General features: G+C 40.3%; 1 protein-coding gene across 2 annotated transcripts in view; it reads left to right on the forward strand.

Annotated features, from left to right (window-relative positions):
• The first annotated feature begins 375 nt into the window (after positions 1 to 375).
• TSPAN5 (tetraspanin 5) overlaps positions 376 to 24398 on the forward strand; it is a 93369-nt gene continuing 69346 nt past the window's right edge. The window contains exon 1 of one of the 2 annotated variants that reach the window (XM_075751577.1): positions 376 to 925. In XM_075751577.1, the coding sequence (XP_075607692.1) occupies positions 845 to 925 (81 nt within the window). In that variant the 5' untranslated portion in view covers positions 376 to 844. The remainder of the gene's footprint in view (positions 926 to 24398) is intronic. The other variant, XM_075751578.1, reaches the window with a different exon arrangement.

Raw genomic sequence — 24398 nt, forward strand, 5'->3', positions numbered from 1 at the left:
GAGGCCCGCCGGCCCCGTTACGTAACCGAAGCCGCAGCCGCCAGGCCGCCCCCCGCCCTCGCCGCCGCAGACAAAGGCCAGCGGGCGCAGCCCCCCTGCCATTACCCCCCATGGGAGCCGCTTCACGGCCGTCTCTTTCGCGAGCGGCCGAACCTCGCACCCCACCGCGGGGGCACACCGCGGAGAGAGCGGGAGAGAGAGGTAGAGGAGGGGGCGCCGCAGAGCCGCCCCCGCCCCGCCCCCAGGGCTCTTCGGACCCATCGTCGAGCAGTTGGATTGGGGGGTCTCGACGCCAATCACATCGCCGGGGCGACCAGTGGCGCGCCTTTCCCCGCCCTCCCACGGGGCGGGGTGTGCGCGCGCGGCCGTTGCCTCTGTGGGGGCGGGGGAGGGAGCGTTGTGTGAGAGGGCTCGGGGCACCTCGCGGCTCTGGGAGAGCAGCGCTGCGCCGGGCTGTGGTGTTGGCGGCGGCGGCGACGAGCCCCGCGCCTCTGCCCGGGCGCTTCCTTCCCCGGCGGTCGCCCTTCTCCTTCTCTCTTTCTTCCCCCTCCTCCCGCTGCGAGTAGCCGGGGCCTCCTCCATGCGGGAGAAGAGGAGGAGGAGGTGGGAGCTGCTCGCCGGCCATCCCCGGCGCCCGGCAAGTCGGAGCTGACCCGCCGCCGCGCCGCTCCTGCCGCATCTCCCCGCGGCGCGCAGTCGGCGCTGAGCCCTGCCCGCCGCGGCGTCCCCAGCCCCTTTTCCTTCTATTTCTCTCCTCCCCACCCCCCCCTTTTTTTTTTTTTCATTTTTCCCCCCTTTGGTTCTCACCCTGGCTGCGAGCAAAGTGTCTTCATGAGCGCAGAGGATGTCCGGGAAGCACTACAAGGGGCCTGAAGTCAGTTGTTGCATCAAATATTTCATCTTCGGCTTCAATGTCATTTTCTGGGTAAGTGGGCCGGTTGCACGGCGCTTCGTGTCTTCCTCTGCCACCTTCTCCTCCCCTCCCGCTCCCGGGCTGGGCACGGCCAGAAATCAAAGCTGAGGGACGTGTAATAGCGGAGCCCGGGGTCGTGCGTGACAGACGGGCGCGAGACCGGCGGTTGGGGGTTTGAATGGGGCTTTCAGGAGGCGCGAGGCGGGGATGGGGGTGGTGGGGCGCGCCAGGCTGGCGGTGCCGCCGTCTCAGCCTTCACCCCCTGCGGCCCGCTCCGGGTAGCCCTTCCCCGGGTAAGTTTGCCTGCTGCATTCCTGCACCTTAGGAGGCTGCTGATTCCTCTTCCCTTCCGGCCCTCCTAATGGCTTTTGTTGTAGGTGCGAAGAGGGTTCTGGCTTTTTTTTTTTTTTTCCCTCGCCTGTTTTGCCCCCCTTTTTTCTCCTTCCTTCCTTCCTTCCTTCCTTTCATCCTTCCTTCCTTCCTTCCCCCTCATCTGCTTTGTGATGGAGAAGGGAGCAGCTAGACACCCAGGGCTGGAGAACGAATTGATCTGCATGTTTTTGTGCTGATATCCCTGTTAAATAAAAATAATTTAAAAAAATAAATTACAGCTCAAGTTCTCTGAACAGTGCTGTTTAAGGTAATGATTACACAATGATGAGGTTGTGTAGGACACGGATTTATTATGATTAGCTATTACCATGTAGTAGTAGTAGCAGCAATAATAGGATGGAGGAGGGAGGAAATGGTATTCCCACCCATCCCTGAAGTGCAATCCCATGGGAGGCTTGGTTGGGCATTTGTAGGGATTCCTGGCTCTGCTGCTTGATCTCCTGACTGTACAGTATCTTGTTGCACCATTCTAGCACTGACCGTAGAATAGACAGAACTGTATAGTGAAATGTAACCTGCATACAGTAGTATTTCTAGCATCTTCTCAGTGTGTTGGATTTGAAAGAGAAGCAGCTGGTTTTGGATGTATATGCCAAATTTCATAACCACAGAGGGAGAGGGTGAGCATTCTCACACACACATGAATGATGAGGTTTTATCACTGCATGGAATGCTGAAGTTGGGTGAAGGCTCTTAGATGTACAGTTCCCCTCTTCTAATGAAGTGTTCCATTTAGCAATGAGAAACATGCACAAACCCAGGTAGGGTTGACTGTTTTTGAGGGGCTTTGAAGGCAAGTTGAATACACATCTGGTATAGTGGCCTCTTTGGACTAGAAAAGTGAATTGGGGGGGGGGGAACCACCTTGAAATTTTGTGGATGAAGGTGGGGAAGAATAGATGAGAGAAACCTTCCAGCCAGTACTGTGCTTGTCATCTTGGTGAGAATAGAGGAGGGTGGTTTCGTGGCTAGCAGGTATTCATAGCTAACCCCGTGTCTGTGTTCCTGGAAAGTAAAGATGCCTGATGAGGATGTTTTGGAAGGATGGGGGTTTTGATTAATTCCACTTTCATGGTGAAATACCTTTCCTTAATCAAGAAAGTAAGCTGTTAGAGTGAAGTTGACTGTGGTTTTATGTCAATGTTTACTTGGCCTAAGACCGGCCCGTGGAGATGAGTGGTTGCAAGCTTTGTAGTATTCTGACCCTACAGTAGCTGTTTTTATTGTACTATTCACTCAGTTTTTTAGTGGCTGAGTTTGCCATGATTCTTTTCACTTGTCTGTTTTTTCATTTTGATTCCCCTGGGCATTTGTTGCTGCGAACACAGACGTTTTTCAGTAGGGAACGTAGTAGTGTGAGGAACACTCGTGTACCATGTCCTTAGACTAAAAGAGGGAGATTATGGTGAAATATACATAAGCATGTTATCTTGCTCCCTCAGGCACTGTCAGTCTATAAGAAGCTATATATCCTGTAATTTCCTTCATCTTATTCTCTGAAGGTTAATGTGCAGATGGTGCAAGTGGGGAAGCAGTATGTTTTAGGTATTTTGTGGCTAGTCTTTTTCTTAGTCCTGTGTTGTTGAGGCTGATGCAGCATAGTTTTTGCATGATAGCAGATGTTCCTCTGTTGTAAGTGAATGGGTTAAAGGATATCTCGCTAGGCCACTCAGCTTCATACTGCTGGAATGCTAATCTGAAGACCCAAGTACATTGCCCACTCTGCCATTTGCTTGATGTGTGGCCCTTGCTTACAGATTTCCCCTTTTGCAAAATGCTAATAGTCTCATTTGTGTCCTTGGCCAAACTTCTTGAAACCCACAGAGACCAAGCACTTTATAAGAGTTTAGTAATTTCTTCAGAATATTGTAATCTCTTTATGAGGATGCCTGCATTTATTACCTCGTCTCTCATGATTTGGAGTGAAAACATAGGCAGTTACTCTTGTAGAAGATATTTTAATATTGCTTTTACTGAATTAATAGCAAATTTTTCAGTAGTCTATCATGAAACTGGGCAAGAAAAGTTGTAAATGAAAACTGCAAGTTTGGTTGGCTGATCACAGAAAGTGATAATCAAAAATAGCCACTAATGTAGTCATTGTAAATAGATTGAAATGATGAAGAGGTCATCATATTAATCTCATGACACTCTTCAGGGATCTTGCAAACATGGAGATATGTAGAACACCTTTGTTAAAACCTCTACCTGAGCATTATTATATAGTGGTTTTAACACAACCTTTTAAAATTTTAATGTAAACAAATGGGAAAATACTCTCTATTTTGCATCATAAAACAGTGGACTAAAGAAAAAGATGATTGAGTTGGAAGAGTAATGGTTTTGACAAGAAAATTGTCAGTACCTTGAACAGAGGAATATTATAGATCTGCTGAAATTATGTGGGGAATGATTATACATGCTACTTAAACTGAAGATATTACAAAAAATCGGAGGCTTTATGTGCCACAGAATATGGGCAAAATAAATTATCAGACCTTTTCGTCAATCTTTTGTTTTTGTGCTGGTTTGTTATTTCTTTCCTTTAAAAACACCAATTGAATTATTAGAATAATGAATATGGAAAGTTGCACTCTTATGCTGTATATGTAGTTGTAACTAAAGGTGACAGTATGCTCTTTAGGAGATAGTCCTCGGTCTTGCACCGCCCCAGATAACGTATTCTTGTCTGACTTTGTTTCATACTGTTGTAGAAGACTGTTATGAGCTAAGTCTATACATAATTAATCTTTTAGGTATATTGGCAAACAATTTTTTTGGAAATTCAGTATTAAAGTTGGTACATATGCTGGAAGTGTTTGTTTAGAAAAATGTGTTTTATGAGATTACTATGCTGCTGTGGAAAAGGAAAGTTTGTTTGGCAGTTGCCAAAGTAAGACTTTGGAACTGAGACCAAATAGGCACAAATACACCTAAATCAAAAGTTAGAACTCAAGATTATGCTTCCTTTTCCATTGCTCAGCTGCCATTCTTCTGCTGGTTGTTCATTAGGGTACACACCTGGGCTTTAACTTTAGTAGCGTAATGCCTGCATGAAAGCACCATGTTATGTTTGCTATCTTTCTAGGCTGGTGCAATAGACAGTGCTTTTTTATGAGCCTTTATGTCTTTATCTAGGAAAACCATAATGTAATCTGATTTAGATGAGAGCTGCAGCCATAATATAAGGTAACATAAAACATTTTTTCTGTAGTTAAAGAAAGCAAACAAACAATGCTGCCTTCCCCCTCCACCTCCCCACCCCCCCACCCCCCCCCCCTTGGACTTCCATGTAGAATGATGTTAAAGGTACAATGCAAAAAGTAAAAGTAGGACGCTCTGCTTCCCAGCAGGCAAGAAACATTTCCCCTTCTTTCTCCTTACACTTTTACAAGAGAGTTTTAAGCTGACTTTTTGTTCCAAGAACTGTTTTAAATTGCTCTCTGGGCTTTATTATACTTGATGGAAACAGTGGATATGAACTATTGTTTAACTCTGAATTTCATTGATTTGACTGACCCTAGCCTGATCGGAAAGATGTATAAAAATCAATGACACCTTGGAGACCCTTGCTTTATCTGATGATTCACTGTAAGTTGTGAGATATGCTGCAATTATGATACATCAACATATTACAAGTCATAATTTGTGTTTTAATTTGCTTGGCATCTGCTGGTTTTGATGGCAACCATATGGGAATCTGAATAGTCTTCTGAATTACAGGAAGATAGCAGAAAGAAAACTGAATAAGGTTATGTAAGTGTGTTATGGGAAAAGTGTTGGAAAAGTGCACTGACCTTTAAGGCACCACAAATAGATTGTTTATTAAATTTTGTACATTGTTGATAGTTTGTTTTCAAAGGGGCAGAAGATCATTTTTTGATGTCAGCCGGTTTTCAGATATCCACAAGGAAGTTTTGATTATGTAATTTTCCCTTGCCACAGTGGTTTAAAAAAAAAAAAAAAAAATCAATGTGAAGCTTGTTCCATGCAATTGTCAAATGCATTCTGTAGCATTTGATCTTTAAAAAATTGCATTGGGAATGTGCCCTTGCAGCGGAAGTGGAAGCATTCTGTTCACTCTTTCCCCTCTCCCCCTTTATGATCAAATGATATATATATATATTTTTTTAAATTTCTTAATAGCACAGATAACTTAGCATTTCACAAATGGTCTTGCCAGAAACAGAACAATGCTTGTCTTGGGAAACACTCAACTGTTCTGTAACAGTGAAAGGTGGTGATGTACATGTTGATGAAATAGATGCATTGTTGTGAGCTTGGAATTCCTGAATTCCTCAGTATCTCTTTCAGCAGATGTAGCCCCAGTCTTTTAAATGAATATAAAAATATAGTAACTGTTTGCTTCAGATTTGTAGAGGTCATTCTTGGAATAAAAATTTTCCTTGCCCTGCCTTCCCTTGTAACTTTGTGGCAGGCTGTATCATTAGTTAGACAAAAAGAAATAGATGAGGAACGTGGATGAAGCTGTTTCATTTCTCCTAAGTAAGGACAAAGTAAGTAAGTATTTGTTTTGAAAAACTAGGTGTTTGTAAATATGTTATTGTTTTAAGCTATTTGATATTTCTAGTTTAGAAAAGGTTGAAGAAGCATAAGGGCACAAGAACTAGAAAAAACTAACTGTGATTAGTTGTGTGACTTCTTACGGTTTGATGTCAACATACTTAAGTGAATGTTATTGGAACTATCAAATGCAGCTTACGTGCTTTTCTTCTGTGTTAAAAATGAATTTGGTAAATGTATTTACCAGTGTCCCACCTTGACTGAATTTTCATAGTAAGTTTTACCTGCAAGTGAAACACTTTATGAATATTTGTATGTGCAAAACCAAGTTATCATTGATCCTAGTCCCGTCCCCCTTGTTGCATGTTGATAATATTTTCTTAACAAATGCATGTTGTGTAACATTGAATTTGAAGGTGGACATGCCACTTTATCATAAAAGACTGTCTTACTGAATTAAACTCTTTGGTGTATTTATTAATTATATACATATTCAACTACAGTATATGATATAATAGGCACACAGGGGAAGCAATCATGAGCTATACTGGGGAAGAAAGGCTTTTTTTCCAAATGGGAACTCAGAAAACATGTTTTTGGGGAAAAAAAATTACTTATATCAGGTAGTGCAATAGATGTAGAGTAATTTTCAAATGGAAAATGTCAGGGAGAAGGTTGGTTTGGGATTTTTGGTTGTTTGTTTTTTGGTTTTGTGTGGAGAGTAGGAAGAATAAAAATGTAAGGAACTTCTGTCTTCTACAGTGGACAGGAGTTTGAAAGTATGTACGTAATCTGTTGTTGAAGAACACTAAGACCTAGTTCCATAGATTACAATAATCCTGAAGTACTTCTTAGCAAACTTTAATTTATTCTTTAGTCCTTAAACTCTGTAAGATGCAATAGTTAGTGATTAGTGGAGGAGAAGAAACTTGGACTTACAGTTAGTGAAACAATACTTCCTTTTCTTTGGAGCCCTATACCTACAAATAGACTTCATGCTGAAAATGCGTTATAAACTGGCTTTGGCACCAGGGCTACTACAAGTTATAAATTTGGAACAAGAAGCTGATATGTTGTTAAATGCTCAGTCTAGGTACTTCCACAGTTTATACTCCATTAACCAAGGGCACTAACCTGTGAAGGTTTGCTATAAGCATTTAGAATAAAATGTTTTGCTTCCAATTAAAACTGGAGCTGAGAGAGAATATTTTTGTTCCAAAGAAATCTCCTGACCTAATTCTGTTAGTTAGGGAATTCCAATCTTAAAGTATAGTGCTGTAGGATAGAATCAGCCTTCATGCTTTGCTTTGCCTGAAATATGCAGCACATTTCTCAAATGCATGGCTAGTAGCCTGTCAACAGGACTGTGATTGTTTTATTGATGTAGGCAGGAGGAAGGAGCTGAACAGCTCATGAAGTAACCCAGCTCTGTTAGTGATGACCCAGAAGTCACTGTCAGCATTAACCGTTACAGTGCCTTCCAGTAGGATAACTTTTTAAACTCTTCTAAATATCTGACTCTTTCATTAGCTAGCATTTCATAGTGACTTCGTACTCTTGTACCAGTTTCCATCTTTTTTCTCATTAAAAATTAGCAAATATTGTTGCAATGCAATAAAGAATTAAACCAAAAAAAGCTTGTCCATTTTTACCAATGTACTGAATTGGTACTACAGTTCTACAGTGCAAAATCCATGAAAACATAGATTATTCTTTACTGATTTGAGGCCTAATTTGTGGGGTTTTTTTTCCATTGTACTATTGTGCGAGTTTGGAAAACATCCCAGTTTTTGTGATTGTGCTGCTGCTCCTGCTAAAAAGTATCCTCTCTTGTGGGTCACTGTGCATATAGATTTCCACTGATTTCAGCAGGACTTTGTATGGATATAAGGGTTGGTATGGGTGGATGTCACTGTTGGCACAGAACTCTGTGTAGCTGCTTCTGTAACGTACACAGAGATCTAGAGCAGTCCAGCCTTCCTCTGGCATTTAAAAATGTCACTAACACACTGAGGCTTGCAGTTGAGGGTGCTTGATTTGGTATCAAACTCTGACTCAGTGTGATCTCATATAACCTCCAGATGGCCTGACTTGTGGAGATGCTAAAAACAGATCCTACTCCTTTAGCTGTATAAAATAAATGAGGCAAATGGCAGTAGCAGTATTTATTTTAATACACATCAATCTCCACATTAGATTCTTCAGCTAATGTTTCAACTTTCCAGTCACTTTCCTCTGGACAGCATTTAGAATAAGTATTTCAGCACACACAGAGGATCTTATGAATGAACTGTCAATTTCCCACAGAACTGGGAAAAATCAATATGCCTCTTCCAGGCCTTGAAAATCCCTCTGCTCCTAGTGAAGGCTCCATTACATCAAATAATATTGAAAATCATTTCAAGCAAAGTTCCTGATGTGTGGTGATGGAAGACTTTTTTTTTTCTCTTTTTTTTGCAATGAGGCAAATACATATTATGAAAATAGTTTGTATACCTATTTCGTACCTGTTGCCATCTGATTTTCTCAACAGCAAAATTTCTTATGGAAAAATCAAAGAATTGTAGAAACTTCTGCCTAAGTATGTTCTCCTTTACTTGGCTCAATGGGCAAGTAAAATTATTTCTAAAAGTGTTTGGTGCATCTTTGTAGTATTGTGTTCAAAGAAAGAATGAAAAGGAGACTAGGTGCCTGTGAAATATTTTGGTTTCATAGATGCTTCTGTTTTGTTTTCCTGAATATAGTGTTAATGAGTTAAAACCTGACTATGCCTGCTGTAATAGCTCCAGTAAGCTGCTGTTACAGGGTAATGAGTATTATATAAATGACACTGCAAGGGTACTTGCAATAATTCAGCCTACTGGGTGTTGCCTAGCGTTAGTAGCTTACATGTAATGACAGTCTGGCTTAATTTACTTTGATTTAGGGGCAAATCTTCCATGACACGCAACATTATTTTATGTCAGGACTTTCTTTCTATGTGTCAGGAGGGCAGACTTTCTCAACTGAGCTTTGGTGCCCCAAGCAAAGATGCAGCAGCACTGTGTGTGGGGTGTCACCCCTAGCAGATCTACCTGCTATCTGTCATTTTGTCAGAGCCTGCATCACAGGTTCTCCCTGTTGGACACCTTTGCTTTATGTACCCATGTGCAGGGTGCATATTTACTTTTCTGAGGCTAGGTTCTCTGTGCTTCCCTCTCACTGAATTGTATCTCTTCTGCTGTGTTCTGTTTTCCAACCAGCTGTGATTAAAAAGGAGCTTGAAGGAGGTTCCCTCTATATGCTGTAAATGGTGAATATATAAAAGCAGAGACACTGAGGAAAAAAGTTCACAGATGGCGAAGGCTTTGTTGCTTCATGCCATGCTTCAATTAACCATGTCACCTTGTAGAAGAACTCTCAAGTTTGTCTTTGCAATGCCGTGTGATTAGAGTGTTTCAGGCTGAAAAACACAGTTTGGAAAAGGTGACAATTCAAAACATTGGGTCCTACCGGCTAATGAGGAAGAGGATCGACAAGTATCCTGGGCCACTGTCAGCTGGGAATATACGAGGATGTTCTGCTATACACAAAGCAAGGGGTTTAGATTTTTTAATTTTAATTTTTGCCACTGAAATATAAAACCTACCCTTTTCCGTGTGGGTAAAAGATAGTATTTTGTAGAAGTTGTCTTCCTGACTGCCAGTTTATGTGGGTGTATGTCTGAAGGAGTAAGTCTGCATTCTGCCGGTCCAACAATAATTAAATATATTAATTAAAATAATTAAAAAATAAGAGGAAAAACTTTTAAAATTAGAAGCCCTGTTTTCCCAGGAGTTATCTGAGTATGAAAAGTCAGCTTATGTGAAGGCTATAAAAATATGTATATATAAATATAAAATATGTATGATTGCAGTTAAAAAATAACTAGGGTCTTTCTCTTTCTGTGGGCATCTAGGTGGATGTGAAGTCTTGCTGCTTTCTTAATAGCCTAACTCTTGGTTTTTTTCCTCGCCGAATGACTGTTTCTGTAGCAGGGCCACTTCCTGCCTTGGTTATGGCAGTGGTTTTGTGACTAGTTTTGGTGTGCTGCCTTGCAAATTCTAGTGTCAAAATGAGAGCAGGGGACTGCAAATGGCTGAGGGTGGCACAAGGCTGTAGAACCAAATGTGTTAGTGCAGCTTCAGGGGACTGATAGCAGTCAGTTACCAGATCTGACTGAGAATTCTCTCATCTGGGTCAATTTCTATTGACTTGCTGTTTGGCTGCAAGAATGAAGTGTGGGAAGATGGTAGGACCGTATCCTGCTTTTCCTGTATAGGTCAACTTAAAGTGATTGTACAAGCACAGCCTGTTTCAACTCTAGGTGAAGTGGTTTTGGATTGTGGAGTACACAGAGGTGTCAGACATGATGCTGTGTTAATAATTACCTCAGTCCAGTGAGGACTATTATGTAGACATATGAGCTACTTAGGATGCTCCTCCAGTGCACTTTGATCTTCTCTGTTTTAGGAAGATTTATGGTTGTTACCTGTTTTCTCCTAATTGCTCAGTGATACTGGAGAAAGAAAGAGCTGTGATAGTCTACCAAGTTTATTGTAATATGAACTTCATTTGAGCTGAAGTTTAAGCGCACGGCTCTACTCATGTACCTCTCTGGTTTCTTTTCCTTCCCAAAAACATTATTCCAAACACCATGCAAAGTCTCTGTGATAAGGTACTTAATTGGAGTGGCCTTTTGGAAAGGGTGGCAAATGATCTCTCTGAAGAGAATTTGTCTTGATTATCCATTCCCAAGTAGTATCCATTTTGATGTCTTTGTTGCAAACAATGTTTAGTATGCATTTAATGTTGGAAATACATATATATACACACATACATAGTTTATATATGTGTATATATTTATATATATGTGTGTATATATGTATATATAGAATAACACCATTTAAAAAAATATTTGACTTGCTAGAGCAGAAGTTCATTGACTTACATGCTTAAAAGCAGGACTTGAAGAAACTGGAAACCCATCTAACTGCTGTAACGTGGAAAGAAGGCCTTTTTGCACTGATCTTCCTCTGGCTGTATTCCACTGTTCTGCTGCTGCGGGGAGCTCTGGCATGGTCACCAGTGGTGTTCCCACTTCAGCTATGTGGAGCTGAGTGTGGTTTAAAAACATTGCTTTCTTTTTACATGTAGGCGGTCTCCTTCCTCTTATGGGGTGTCCTGTTACTTTGAAGATAGGCAAAACTGCTGCCTGGGTAGTCTAAAGGTTTCTAGTGGCATCTGAATCAATGTTTTATTCTGCAGGATCTTCTCCATGCAACTGGTATGTTTGACTCGGGAACGCAAGCCAGTTACATTTTTACCTGTTTTTGTTTTCTGTTGGGGGTACTCTCCTATGCCCCATAGATTCATGACCCTATCAGCTGTTCTGCAGAGCTGCTAAACTCTGACAGAGGCAAAAGGGCAGCTGTGGTCAACAGTAGCTTTTGTCTTCAACTTTCCCCATCCCAGAACTTTGTGCGTGGGTGGCATTTCCAGTGAACCCATGATTGGTATTTCATGTATTATTTTACATGTCATGCCTAATAAATGACAGCGATGATATACTCAACCCCACTGTGGTTTTCTTATCAATAGCAGCTGATTACTGCCTGGGTAAATTACCATGCCTCTTGTAAATACCTGATTTTTGTTGGTTTTGCCCTCCTTTCAGTTTGTGCTCCAGCTTGCAGAGGCTGTTTTCTCTGTTCCATTCTCTGAGGTAGCCCTTTTTGTGTCTCTCAGTGTGTCTGTGCCTGTTCTTACTCCTGTCACCTGGAATTGAAAGCTCAGCTGGGTTCTGTGCTCTTAGCCCACAGGAGCCCCTGTGGTCACTGGGAAAGCCCCCCACATGGTCACTGCTGTGCTCTGAAAGGGCTTTCTACAGGGGCAGTTTGCTGGCTCTGTTACTCGAGTCCAGCAAGCAGTCCACAGGGAAGAAGTGAACAAAAACAAAAACAAAACCTGTTTTTTTTGGTACCATTTTATAAGGTACTTGTTCCTACTTGACAAACAACTATTTTCCATAAACATTTTCATGATTTCCATAAATAAGTATTGGATGAGGTGGAATGGATGGGGCTATGCTAGAGACCGACACAGTAAGCAAAGATTTGAGGGATGTGCTGTGCTTCTGTTTGAACCACCTGGAAGGCTTGTTGCTCTTGAAGCACAGGGTCCTAGTGATGTTACTTGAGGCTGGAGTACAGGACTGAAATTCAAAGAGGCTGGTGGTTGTTGCTGCTGCTATACTGATTAGAAGCATATTGTAGAGTCCTGAGCATTTTAAGCAGACAGTTGGTGGGACTTCTTTTTTTGTATCTTCGGAGACCTATCAGAACTTCAGTGAGTACTGCTGTTTGTTTAAATCTCCTTAGTGTACTAGCATCAAATTTTCATTTACTCTAAAAGGCTAAGTTGTTCCAATTTGCAACTGTAACCTGCCCTTGAAATGAGTGCAGATGACTTTTACAGAGCAAGGTTTAACAATTTTGGCGTAGCTATGTTGTCAAAATTGTTCGTGAGAGCAGGATTAGACTCCTAGCTTGAGGAGTTCGAAGGCCTTTAAGTTGGAAGGATGGACTTTGTCTGCATTGTGGAGTAGGACTGGACTTCTGTATAAGTGGTGGCGAGAAGAGAAACCCATAACTTTTCACAGAAAGAGTAGAACTGTGGAATATACCACTTATAAAGCAGATGATGTTTAACTTTGAGACTGTAATCTTCTAAAAGAGAGAAGGTGGTGATATTTTGTCTGAATAAAAACTGCCTTGTTTTCTATTCCATCTCCATGTTGCCTTCTGGGGAGATATTTTTCTGCAGTTTTTGTATTCAAAGTGCCACTTCGGGAGCTCTCTTGTCATTATTTTACTCTGTTTTGTTAATGGAACTTTAGTGTAAAAACTCTCTGGCTTGAAAAAAACAAATACAAAAAGGCAAACCAAAACAAACATGTACATAAAGACGTTCAGAATTCACAGAAAACAAACTGTGGATCAATTATTAAGTGCCTTCCCTCTCACTCATCCACTTCCTGATGTAGTATTAATTTTGAATGAGCCCCCTGCGTAGCATGCCTTCATCCACTCAGGGTATAGAGCACAAAGGCTTTCAGCACTGTAAATGCTTGGGCCCTCGTTACAGGCCTCTGCATAAGAGCAGCTCCTGTTGACTTCAGTAGGAATCACTTGGTGGCAGCTGCATAATTGGTTTTCAAGCAATGCTTTTTTTTAAAAAAAAAAAAAAAGGAGAAAAGGAGGTGGGGGGTGGGAAAGCCCAGAGAGGTCCCCCAAACAAAATGCTGAAAAGACTTTCAAAACAGTTAGAGCACTTACTGTAGTTGCCTGAGCAGCTAAGAGCTGACAAAAAGGGTGATACACTAGTCTAACAAAAACACTCTGGCAGAGGACAGTGGAGCCTATCAGGCAGTGTTTCTGCTACTTTGTGTCTCAGAGTAAGCATCCTGTCTGACCATTTTGATCCTTTAAATGAAAACTTCCTCTCAACAATAGGAGCTATATGTGACTCTGATACTTGTAACATTGAGAGAATTTAGCTGTTGAAGCACCTGGAGTTCATCCACAGCTGATAATTGTTACTGTGCTCTCTAGTTGTAGAATAGCGGTGTGCTTGTATGAAATAGCTTCACATGTGCTGAAGTATCACTTAACAGTGGTTTCTGCAGGCTATGTGCCTTGCCACCGGTTGAAGCAGCAAGCTGGTCGCCACTGCCATTTTTTGTAACTGGCAATGCATGGCACTGTATTGAGTACTGAGTCCTGCTTTTGCCAACATGTACGTAATAGGAGCAACTTTAGATAAATCTTTGTCCGATGGAGCTACTAATACTCATCTGTTAAGTACCACTACTTATGTGGTCTACCATTAGCCACATAAGAAATCACCACATTTTATTAATGGCTTCTGAACTTTAACAACATCTTAGGCTAAAGATAAGGACTTTTGCATGAAATGTGTTCCATTACTGCTAATGGTGTTTTATTGAGTCAGCTAGTGTTGTGGCAGATAAAAGAATTTCTGTAAACAAAGCATGAAAGAAGCTATGTATATAAATCAAGCCTGCAAATCAGTTTATAGCTGAATGGAAGCTGAACATCTTGGACTAGTTTTGTTTATGCTTTGGTGATTGATAGAGAAAAGGTAAAAACAGTCTGTCTAAATACAGAACTTGATGAATACTGCATTTATTTTCTACTGTTAGATTGTTCCAGCAGTTTGTGGTAATGCAATATGAGTAGATAGTTATAGTCTGTGCTAATAGCAATCGTTTCAATACTATTAAAAGTAAACAGCAAAAAACACCTTTCCTTTTGCCTTTAAGGAAGGCTTTAAAGGAATGTAAAACTGATTCTTATTGATGGCTTAAAAAAAAAAAAAGCAAGATTAACATTCCCTGCTTTTAGATTCATCATACCACCAAGAGAGATGAAGAACTTCTCTGAGCTATTGCACTGAATCCTTAATCTGCTAGATTGTCATGTACCTTCAAATGCAACATTAACCTGCAGAGCCAAAAATTGCTCCAAGGTTCTGGAGGAGATGTGCTGAGCTTTGCTTTTAGACTAGATTCCGTGCAAGGGAGTTTCCTAAGGGAAAGAATTATGCTCTTTTCTTCTCTGGTTTGTGAAGAAACAAATATCAATGCAACTGCAAGTCTATTAAACAACTTGAAGATAAGTTTTAATGATAAGGGATTGAAAAAAATGTTTCTTTGAAGACTGTGTAGTCTTGATTTCTGTTAACATTGTGCACGTTAACAACATTTAAATACCTAGAACACTTTTTTTTTTAAATATTAATGGGCTGTGTTCTGTATGGTGTGAAAGATGTTATAAAAGGCATTTTTTTGAATATTCTTTATTTTCCAGCTGGTGTGCTGTGCAATTCAAAGGTAGTTTGGAGGTTTGATGGTTTTGCCTAAGAGGGCATTTAAAGATGGTGACTTTGCCAACAGAACCAGCTTAAAACAGTTTGTGTGCCAGTGCGCAGCATAAGATGTGGCCTCATAAACCAACTGAGGCGCTGGTAAAGAGTGACATGGGAGGAAATGACTCCATTCAGGTGAAAATGTGACCAGGGGAACTCAGTAGACCATTTTGCTACTGAAACACTTAACTGGTTTAGCTACCTTGAGTTAAAGCTGTGTAGTTTTTTATGAGTGCTGTCCATGTTAAAAACCAACCCTGCAATTTAATATTTCACATAATTGGCCTTTTCTATGGACAGACTAAATCTGAAAATAACACTGTAGACTGAGGAATGTATTGTCCCTTGGAAATATTTAATCTTAATTAGCTCTTAAGTCTGTGCATGTGTTGTTGTTTCCCTATCGTTTTCAAAGTCCAATACCTTTGATCAACCCCAGGATGAGTTAGGAAAGCCTAAGTAGTGAAAAGTATGCTGAAATTTGCAGACCTACAGTTACTACAGAAGTTATGGAAACTAACTGCTAATACAGGTAAAGGTGTCTGGTATGACCCAGTATGAGTTTGCCTGGAAGGGTATTTCTAGTGTACTTTACTGAAGAGTGGTAAAGGCATGCTCTTTTCTTTCTCCCTTGAGTTTTGGGGTGAATGTGTAAGTGCGTCTAATGAAAATTCCTCTTTCTGACTTAACCTGAGATAATGCCAGCAGTTTGGACTTTGCGATCTCTATAAACTGTTATGAAATCTCAAAATAAGTTGTCAGTATTTAGAATGAGAATAGGATATGGTTATGAAATTGTCTGTGAAATGTTCATAACAAACTATAATAATTGGTAAAGAAATTGGGAGCAAAAAACAGTAATACTCAAATTTCAAAGTGAGTCTTGGAAGTAAGTTTGTGAGCTTTATTAAAGGTGGCTCTGAAATTTTCAAGAAATTGTTACTTTAATAAGAATATATAAAAGAATTAAAACATTCATTTAAATTCAGATATAGTTAAACTAATAAATCAATGTTTTGCCTTTTAATAAGAGGCATTTTGCATTTAAAATAGAAGGGAACATTCTTGGATTTGGATACATTGAAAGAATAAAAACTTGCATGGGCTGGACAGAAAGTTGTTTTGAAGCTTTTATAGATGATGTGCTGTGAGGTGTTCTAGTCAAGCTCCCCTTCTTCTGTCCCTGACATCTAACATTATATTTGGGTTGAAGATACAGAAACAAACTAAAATAAAGTGGCACTGTCAACGCAGTTGTACCAGTGATCATACCAGACCAGACAAAAGGTCTGTTTAAGGTAAATATCCTTACAACAGCGGCCAATGGTAGACAGCTGGTGAAAAGTGTAAGAACGAGGCAGGTAGATAGTGATAATTCTTAGGGCATATGCTCTGAGTCCTCAGCCTTTCAGAGCCAGAATTAGGATCTTTGTACATAGTATCCCTAGATGGATTTTTCTTTGTGAATTTGTCTGGCTGGTCCTTGAATCTCTAACTTTCTGAAGTATGCGACATCCACTTGTTAGTTGTACCTTTTCGCTATTAGTTTTGGCTTAGTTTTCAGAGAGGTGGAGTTCCAACAGATGTATAATAAAGCATTCTACAGGTTGGAGTCAATTAACTTTCATGTTCATCTGCTTAACTTCTGTGAAACCACAATGAATCCTGCATCTGAAGAATGGAGTTCGAAACACCTTTTCTCTGTTCCCCACCATACGGTGCCCCTGTCTTTTCCAGACAATACTATTAAGAAATGATTTTTCGATCCCTTCCTCTTCAGTAGTTCAGATGGTTGAATTACAAATGTTGGAGGCGTGTTAAGTTAAGTAAGTGTACCAGTCCAAGGCAACTACAGCTGGATGTCACAGACAAAAAAAGCTTGCTGCTGCGTAGAGGAGCTCTAAGTTTCCAGATGGTGACCTAGTTGGATCTTTTACACAGCTCTTCCAATTATAATGAATTAACCATTTTCAGCCCGGGCCATGTTTGACAGCAGGGTATGTAGTTGGCAGTTTTTATGTAGGATTGCAATTGCCTGCAGTTCTGTCCTTTTTCATCCTCTTTTCTCCTTGCCTTCCAAAAGGAAGAGACAAGCAAGCCTACACCCCCAAAAATTCTTATTTAATTCTGCCATTGGTACTGTGGATCTTTATTCAGTAATAGTAGTATACAAGGGATGAGCATTTTTGATGGGCAGGTGAATCTGAAGGGTGTTCTCAGGCAGGCACCAGACTATTCCTTCCTCTGATTACTGTTTTAGAAGATTCTAGTAGTTAGGTTTAACATAAAAGATCAAATGTAGCACTTATCCATTATTTTGGAAGGAAAGGTAGAAAGTTCCTTGCTCATCTGGGCCATGCGAAGGTCCAAAAGCAAGTCTGTGGCTTTTGGGGAGTGCTGCTTGCTGCCTAGGCTATCTCTGAAACAGAGACCAATGTTGTGCTAAAAGTACCATCTTGAGTGGTTGCATAAGGTAGGTCAGTGGTCAGACAGTACAGTGGAGTCATCAGTGATGTATAAGCACGACATCCCTATATCCCTAATTGTATTGTAGCCCAAGCAAATTCTTTAATCAAGACAAATTTGTAGAAGTCATCTTACGTTCTACCACAGCATTTAACATCTGATAAATAAAATGTGAGACTTCTCTTGTTTACTTGCATAATAGTCATAGGAAGGGAGGAAGAATGTAAGTGACATGGATGACTACCACTGTTTACTGACTGACAAAGAGGAGATAAGCAAGATGGCAAGATAACCTGATGATATGATTCTGGTTTTAAAACTAGCTGACTATGCAGAGGCAAAGGCCCGCTACAGATTTAAGCTAGTTTACCAGGCTTGGGGGGAAAAAAAATAAATAAGCTTACAGAGTTCTAAGACTTTTTGTTTTACTAAGAAATAATAAATGAGTGCTTCTGAATGCCATTGTAAGTCCTTGTTCCCAGGGCCCAGGTCCATGATCTGATCCCATTGGGAACTGTATTTCCAGGTAAACAACTTTTTAGTCTAAATTCCTGTTGTTATAGGAAATCTTCAAAAAAACCAAAAAAAAGTATAGGCTTGAAAAAACAGGGGTGTGGTGTTTTTTTTTTTTTTTTCTGTATGGGGATCTATTTTAGAAGTACTTCAATGAAAAATTGGACAATGGAACAAAACACTTTAAGATTTAACATTTAAACATGTGTATTTTTAGTTGATAGTTTGGGGTGTTTTAAGTTTTTGGGTGTGTGGTTTTGTGGATTTTTTTTTTTGGGTGTTGGGGAGTTATTTTTGTTTTGTCACATATATGTGTGAAGTAATTTGATTAATTAATGTTTTCTTGGCAGCAGCAAAGAATTGTTCCCTCTCTGCCCCCGCCTGGGTGCTTCCTCTATGACTATGTTCTGCATTGTGCCCTGATTTTTTGATATGATAGCTTCTACTGAATGGAGAAACAAACCCATCCTGCAAACTAGATTTAGTGCTTTAGACTAGGTATAATCCCAAAGGTGTAATTGCTGGAAAATGTGGCTCCTGCAAGCATTAATAAAATCCAATCTGAGCAGTATACATTAGGATGTTTATTTTTTTATATATACAGGTATATGTGTGTGTGTATATATTTTTTTATGGTTCTGTTTTTCCACTTCTGCTCCATACCAATACTGTTGAGGCACGTTGAAGAGGACAGCTTTTGCTCTTGCCAGCCAGAATCTGTTTTTGCAGTGAGGGGTCCCTGCTGGGGAAATCTTTTCCTATCTTCTCTCCACAGGGCAGCAGGCATAAGGACTGCCCTCCTGTCTGCTCTCCTGACAGCCGTGCGTTCTCCACTCTCGCTGTAGCAGCTGCTGCTCCTCAGCCTGACTGAGAGAGCATAAATTAAAATACAAAGGTCTCCTGTGGCCACTCTTGGCTGACACTGCAATGGCAGATCAGACCTTCCTACATCATCTTCACTTGACTTTCTTCTTTTTCTCAAGAATTTCCTCTGCATTTGTATCAGTCACAGTCTTTTACCACACTGGGCTGAATAGGAGCAGCAATCCAGTCGCTCCAAATGTTTTATGTACTTGAGTGACTGGAACAGTTTGTGGAGAAAAGAATTAGCAATGTGGGTTTCATCAGAAGCTCAAGTCTTTTTCCTTTTTATACTGCCTGCAGAAGAGGGACTATTTTAGTGCCTTTTATGGCTGCTGCAGATACAGGGCTAATTCCTGTTCTTCTTTCCCTGTGAAGGCAGGCAGGGTGTTAGAAACAGCAGAACCATTGTGTTGCCATTGTGTGTGTGTGTGACTGAGGGCACAGCAGTGAGTGGAGCGTTTTCTCCGATGGGCTTTTATTTTCTTGAAGCCTGATGTCTCACAATGTTCATATGGGGGTTTTTAACTCCCGGAGCATGGAGAGGGAGCTACTTGGTGGTAGGATGGAATGCCACAAAATTGACTGTGTAAATTTCATGACCCAACTGTGTGTGTGGGTTGGTTTTTTTTTTGGGAGGGGGGTTGTTTTGGTTTTACCCTGTGTGTGTCTCATAGCAGATTTTTTTTTTGGCTTAATGTGCTTATTTCAGGCCACTTCTTTGTAGTTGATAGATGATGATGATGATTATTACTATTTTTATTAAAGCAACTATGCCCATCTCTTCACTGCTTTTTCTTCCTCTAGGCCCCACAGGCTGGTTTGGTTTATAGCGAGCACAAGCATTTGGCTTATGCCCATGGTATTGAATGTTCTTCTGTAAGGACAACTACTCACTTTTTTGCTACTCCTCTTATGTATCTTACCTATTTCAACCAAAGCCTGAATTACAACATCTTTGTAAAAAAAAAAAAAAAAAAAAAAAATTAAATTGACTAATATTTTGTCTGAATGTTTGTTGGGTTTTTTTAACTCGCCTTGAAATTTCTTCCCCCCCCCCCCTCCATGGAATGGAAAAATCCTTGTTAAACTTGCATACCTTTGTGTTATAGCTCCAGTCATGATGGATTTCTCTTCAGGGTATCGTTAGAATTGGAAGGCAGGCCTGAGGAAAAGCATTTTAGTAAAAGGTTCATCTTTAGTTCCTGAAAATCATGTAAGACATGAGAAAAGTGTTCCTTTGCATTTCCATTTATGTACTTGTCAACTAGTCCTCAATGCAGGGCTGGTCTGGTCCTCTACTCATCTGATCCATTGCTGTTGAGATTATGGATATAGAGGTTCTCCATGATTTGTGCAAGGACTCACTGGTTTCTCTTTAATGTAGATATATTTTGGTTTCAAACATAAACCTCTACAGCAATGTAACCATCTTTATGATATAATCAGATTGCCTTTTGAAAAATAGTTTAAACCCCATAATTTTAGTGTAAATGTATTGATACCTCTGTGTGAATTTCACATCCTCTTCAATTTTAGGAGAGCATGTTAAGCCGTGAAGACTTTTCCAGCTGTTTCAGTTTCTCTTCAAAACTGAAGTCTTTTCGAGTTGAGCATACTTTTTCACCTCAATCCTCTTCTGGCATGTAGTTATGAGCTTTAAGTTCTGGCTGGGTCATTTGAGGCATTTAATAAAAGTATTGGTCTGATTATCTGCATCTTCTGAGTAGGTTCTGGATGGAACAGTCTCGACAACATTTTTCCAAAGCTCCTTATTAATTGAAGGTAAGCGTGGGCATCAAATTATTTTTTTTGTGAAGTGTTAGTTAGGCCTTAGCTGGACAAGGATAAACTTCAAGCACTTAGAGAGGCTTACTTGAAATCAGTGGCACTGCCTTTGTGAACTGTGGAAAAAGGGTGCTAATTGGCAAAGGCTTAGTTTAGAGGAAAGAGAATTTGATAAAACTTTCAAAAGTAGTGTAAGCTGTGGCCATCATCAAAAGTGGCTTCATACTGATGGAGGCTGATAAGAATTTCTCACTGCTAATACAGCACACTGAAGTCCATGTTGAATGTTAATCAGAGGTTTCTAAATCGTGTAAGTGCCCTTTGAATACTTACCCTGTTTTAAAATGTTTCCTTAAGTATCATAATAATTATGGAAATTGTATAAGCATACAGTAATGTTTGGAAATAATCATGGGACCACCCATGGAATTGCTGTTCTGTCTACCAATTGGACTTAACAAGAACAAAATGCCATTACTACCTTCATAATCAAATTTATTTTAATGTCTTTGAATGAAATACCTCTGGAATCAACTGCTGAGTGCTGTAACTGCTTCCTTGCTGCTTAATGAAACAGTGGCCTTGCCAGACTGCCCGCTAATGGGGTAGCTGCTTCTTGGGGCTTGGTGTTTGGTTTTTCTTGTTTTTTTTTTTTTTTTTTTTCTCCTTCGCTGTATATAAGGTATCTGGAACATCTTCAGTGATGCCTAATGTAGATATGTGCAGTAATGAGATGCAAGAGGAGCAGGGTTAATATCCCCATATCTTTAATCACAGTTTTCATGTGTGGTGCTTATAATGGCAGACAGACAGGATCAAAAGGTCTCCTTCTTTAAACTTGACGCTCAAGTGAACATTCTTCCAAGACCAGTGGGAAAAATGTTCCTTTTGTATCACCCCCCCTTGGGTGAATTGTCTTGCCAATTTTAAAAAAAAAGCAGCCCAGCCTGAAAGAAAAGTTTTTGCAGTACCTTCTCTAGCCTTTAACTTCTAATGAGTGAATTACTTATAGCAGGTTTCACTTATGGTAATTGAAATTTATATTCAATAACCATTGGTTAGACTTAACCTGCTGTTAGGTTAGGTGAGGAGGACTATAATGGGACTGGTGACTCCTTGCCCACAGGGGGAGTTGGAAGATTCATTAAAGGGATCTGAATGGTGTTCAGGATCAAGGTGTTACTGTGTTTCTTTGTCTAATTCCACAAATCTGGAAGCAATGAACAAATGCCAGTGGTAATTCAAATAACTCTCCTGAATGAATATATAGGCTGTCCTATTTTGTCGTGATTAGTAATATTCTGCATTGTGAAAACCTAAAACCAATACGTGCCTAAGCTTAAAACCTTTTTATCCACAGTTGTGTTATGTTAAAATGTCTTGATTTATGTAATTGAATTCATAATTTTGGAGAGAGGGAAGTAGCAGGACAGGGACTTGCTCACGCTGTTCCTTTTGTCGTGCTGATTAGGCAACTGAAAGCTACCTTGATGGGGCAAGAGGACGACACTGTGCAAGTAAACCATTACATGAAGGCAAACACACACGTTGAAAAATGCATGTGTGTTTTTTCTTCAGCAAATTTAGTGCTATTAGCAGGTACCAGATGAATAGTCCTGTAAGCCAACATACTGTATTTCAGTGTCACATACAGCAGGATGAGTGGGAAAGCAGGTGTCCATGTAGTATGCTTGCTGAGGAGCCGTAGCCGTTGGTAGCTCTTTCCTGGTAAGCCTACTCCAACTGGTACCATAGCGGGTCTATGATGTGAACTTGCCCACTAGTGCTTGGATAGAGTAAATTGATTTTTCTTTGTTTTCTGCTCTTTTGGAGAGTTGCTGTTGTAATAGCATGTTGACTCTTCCTTTTTATTTTTTTCTTTTTTCTTCATTTAAACAGTAAACCCACTCCATGGAGAGAGAATGAGAAGTATTCTATGCACTGATTTGCTATTTGTGGTGATGTGAAGGAATATAAATTTTTGCTTAATTCTGGTCAGCCCAAGAATGTTTTGGTAGAAAGACTCCAGGTTGTGGCGAGACACCCAAGAAGGTTGCTGAGGACTCATAAATTTAACTGTAGGAGTTGTACCATTCCTGTCAGGTCATGGTGCTCACTTCTTTGGTTCTGAAATTGTATCATTCTTGAATGCATTCTTGTGAACTGCTGTTGCTTGGCTTTCTTGTGGGTTCAGAAGATCGCCTTTTGTGTAAAGCTCCTCCCTGTCCTTCCCTGGCTGATTAAATAAATAACATTTCCCTGAACTTTTGGCATACCTTTATGTTTGTGCTATCCTTTAAAGGTGAGGGAGAGGACTGAGCAGCATATCTACATCCTTTTCCTATTTAATACCATAACTAACAAAACAGCCACCAAGAGTTTGAGGGCACTTTTGATGTTCGTGCTAGTCTTTTCTGCAGGCTGAAAAAATCAGCAAACAGGAACAGTACCTGAAGTGCTTGGTAGACTGTAATTGCCTGCTGTCACACTGTGATTTGCAAAGACTGTAGAAGCAATATAAATAGCATTGGTGTATTTTTTTTCTTCTTCGAGGCAATATTCTTCCCACCCTCAGTTATGACCAGTGCACTTTTGTTACAGCTCCCTGCCTAATATGAGCTAAGATACTCTTTTAGCAGTAGCTCAATGTCAGCAAGGGAGTTCATAGTTACTGTGTAGAATTAATTATTCTGTGAACTGATACTGGTATGATTCAGCTGACAGTTTTTCAGCTTGCTGGCATGGCCTTTTCACAACATAAGATACTCTGTTCATTTAATACTGTACTAGGTGATTGCCATGTTTTCAAACAGGCTGATCATGAGATTTTGAGGTTTGTGATGCTTGGTTTGGGTTGACTGCACTAGCCTAAGTTTCCTGTGGATACTAGTGCAGGTACTGTAATAATATAAATAACTGCTTCTCCTTCTGACCAAGCATATTCTCTCAATGTCATTTCAAATGTAATAATGAAGAGCAAGTTACTGAAAATACTCTGTTGTGCTCGTGCAGCTTGGTTTTCTTCTCTGAAATAAATTCACTGGAATTGTGGGGCTTTCAAAGGAGGAGTAGTGCATGCAGCTGTTGGGGTTTTGGTAGATGTGATTTTGTTTTTTGTTGGTTGGTTTTGGTTTTGGGTTTTTTTGTTGTTGTTGAAACCGATCTGCTCACCCTTCCCTGGACCCTCTCCATTTTTTCATGGGAGCTTGTGAAACAGCTGCTGATATATTACCTTCAGGACATTGAGAAGTATTGTTCAAAAGAGTAGTTTGCTCTGTTCTGTTTACTTCCTACTGCAGTGAGGCTTGGCCTGGTCTCTGTGTTAAGAAGCCAATTACTCTAAAACTGGAGCTCTCTTACGGGCTATAGACAAGCACAGTGGAAACCTGCCTAGACTTTGGTAAAGTTTTGGACTGGAATAAAAGGCTTTGGTTTGGTGTGACTTGCTGTTGGCAACGCTTTGCTCAGAATTTGGTAGGCTCTGCAGATAGCTGGCTAGTTAGAATACACTTGCATTAAGAATGGGTTGGTTTTTGGCATTAAAACAACATGTATTTTTGTCCTGTGAGTGAAGCCCTTCCTTGCCAATCTTGCATTTGTTCCTAAAAAGCAGTGTACTTCAGAGGTGCCTGTGGAAAAACAAAGATCATTTAGTTTTGAGCAGTTACTGAAAAACTAATCCTGTACTCCAAAATAAGAGTTGTGGATTCTTCGCTCCATTGAGTGCAATATGACTGGTGGGACCTAGTTTATTTGCATAATTAACATACTGGATACTTTTAATCTTTTTTTTTTCTTTCTTGTTTCCTAGGAAACAAATGCCCCGGCATAGTAGAGAACAGCTATTGTATGGAGACTGCTGCCTGTCTGAGGCATTGTTCTTTTGTAGGCGGAAGGCTTTAAAGGGGAAAGAGCTGGAGTTTTCAAAAACATCTTTATTAACCAAAATAGCACAAGGGTGTGTTTCCTGCTG

The sequence above is a fragment of the Balearica regulorum genome, chromosome 4 (genome assembly GCF_011004875.1).
Source record: "Balearica regulorum gibbericeps isolate bBalReg1 chromosome 4, bBalReg1.pri, whole genome shotgun sequence".
Taxonomy (NCBI): domain Eukaryota; kingdom Metazoa; phylum Chordata; class Aves; order Gruiformes; family Gruidae; genus Balearica; species Balearica regulorum.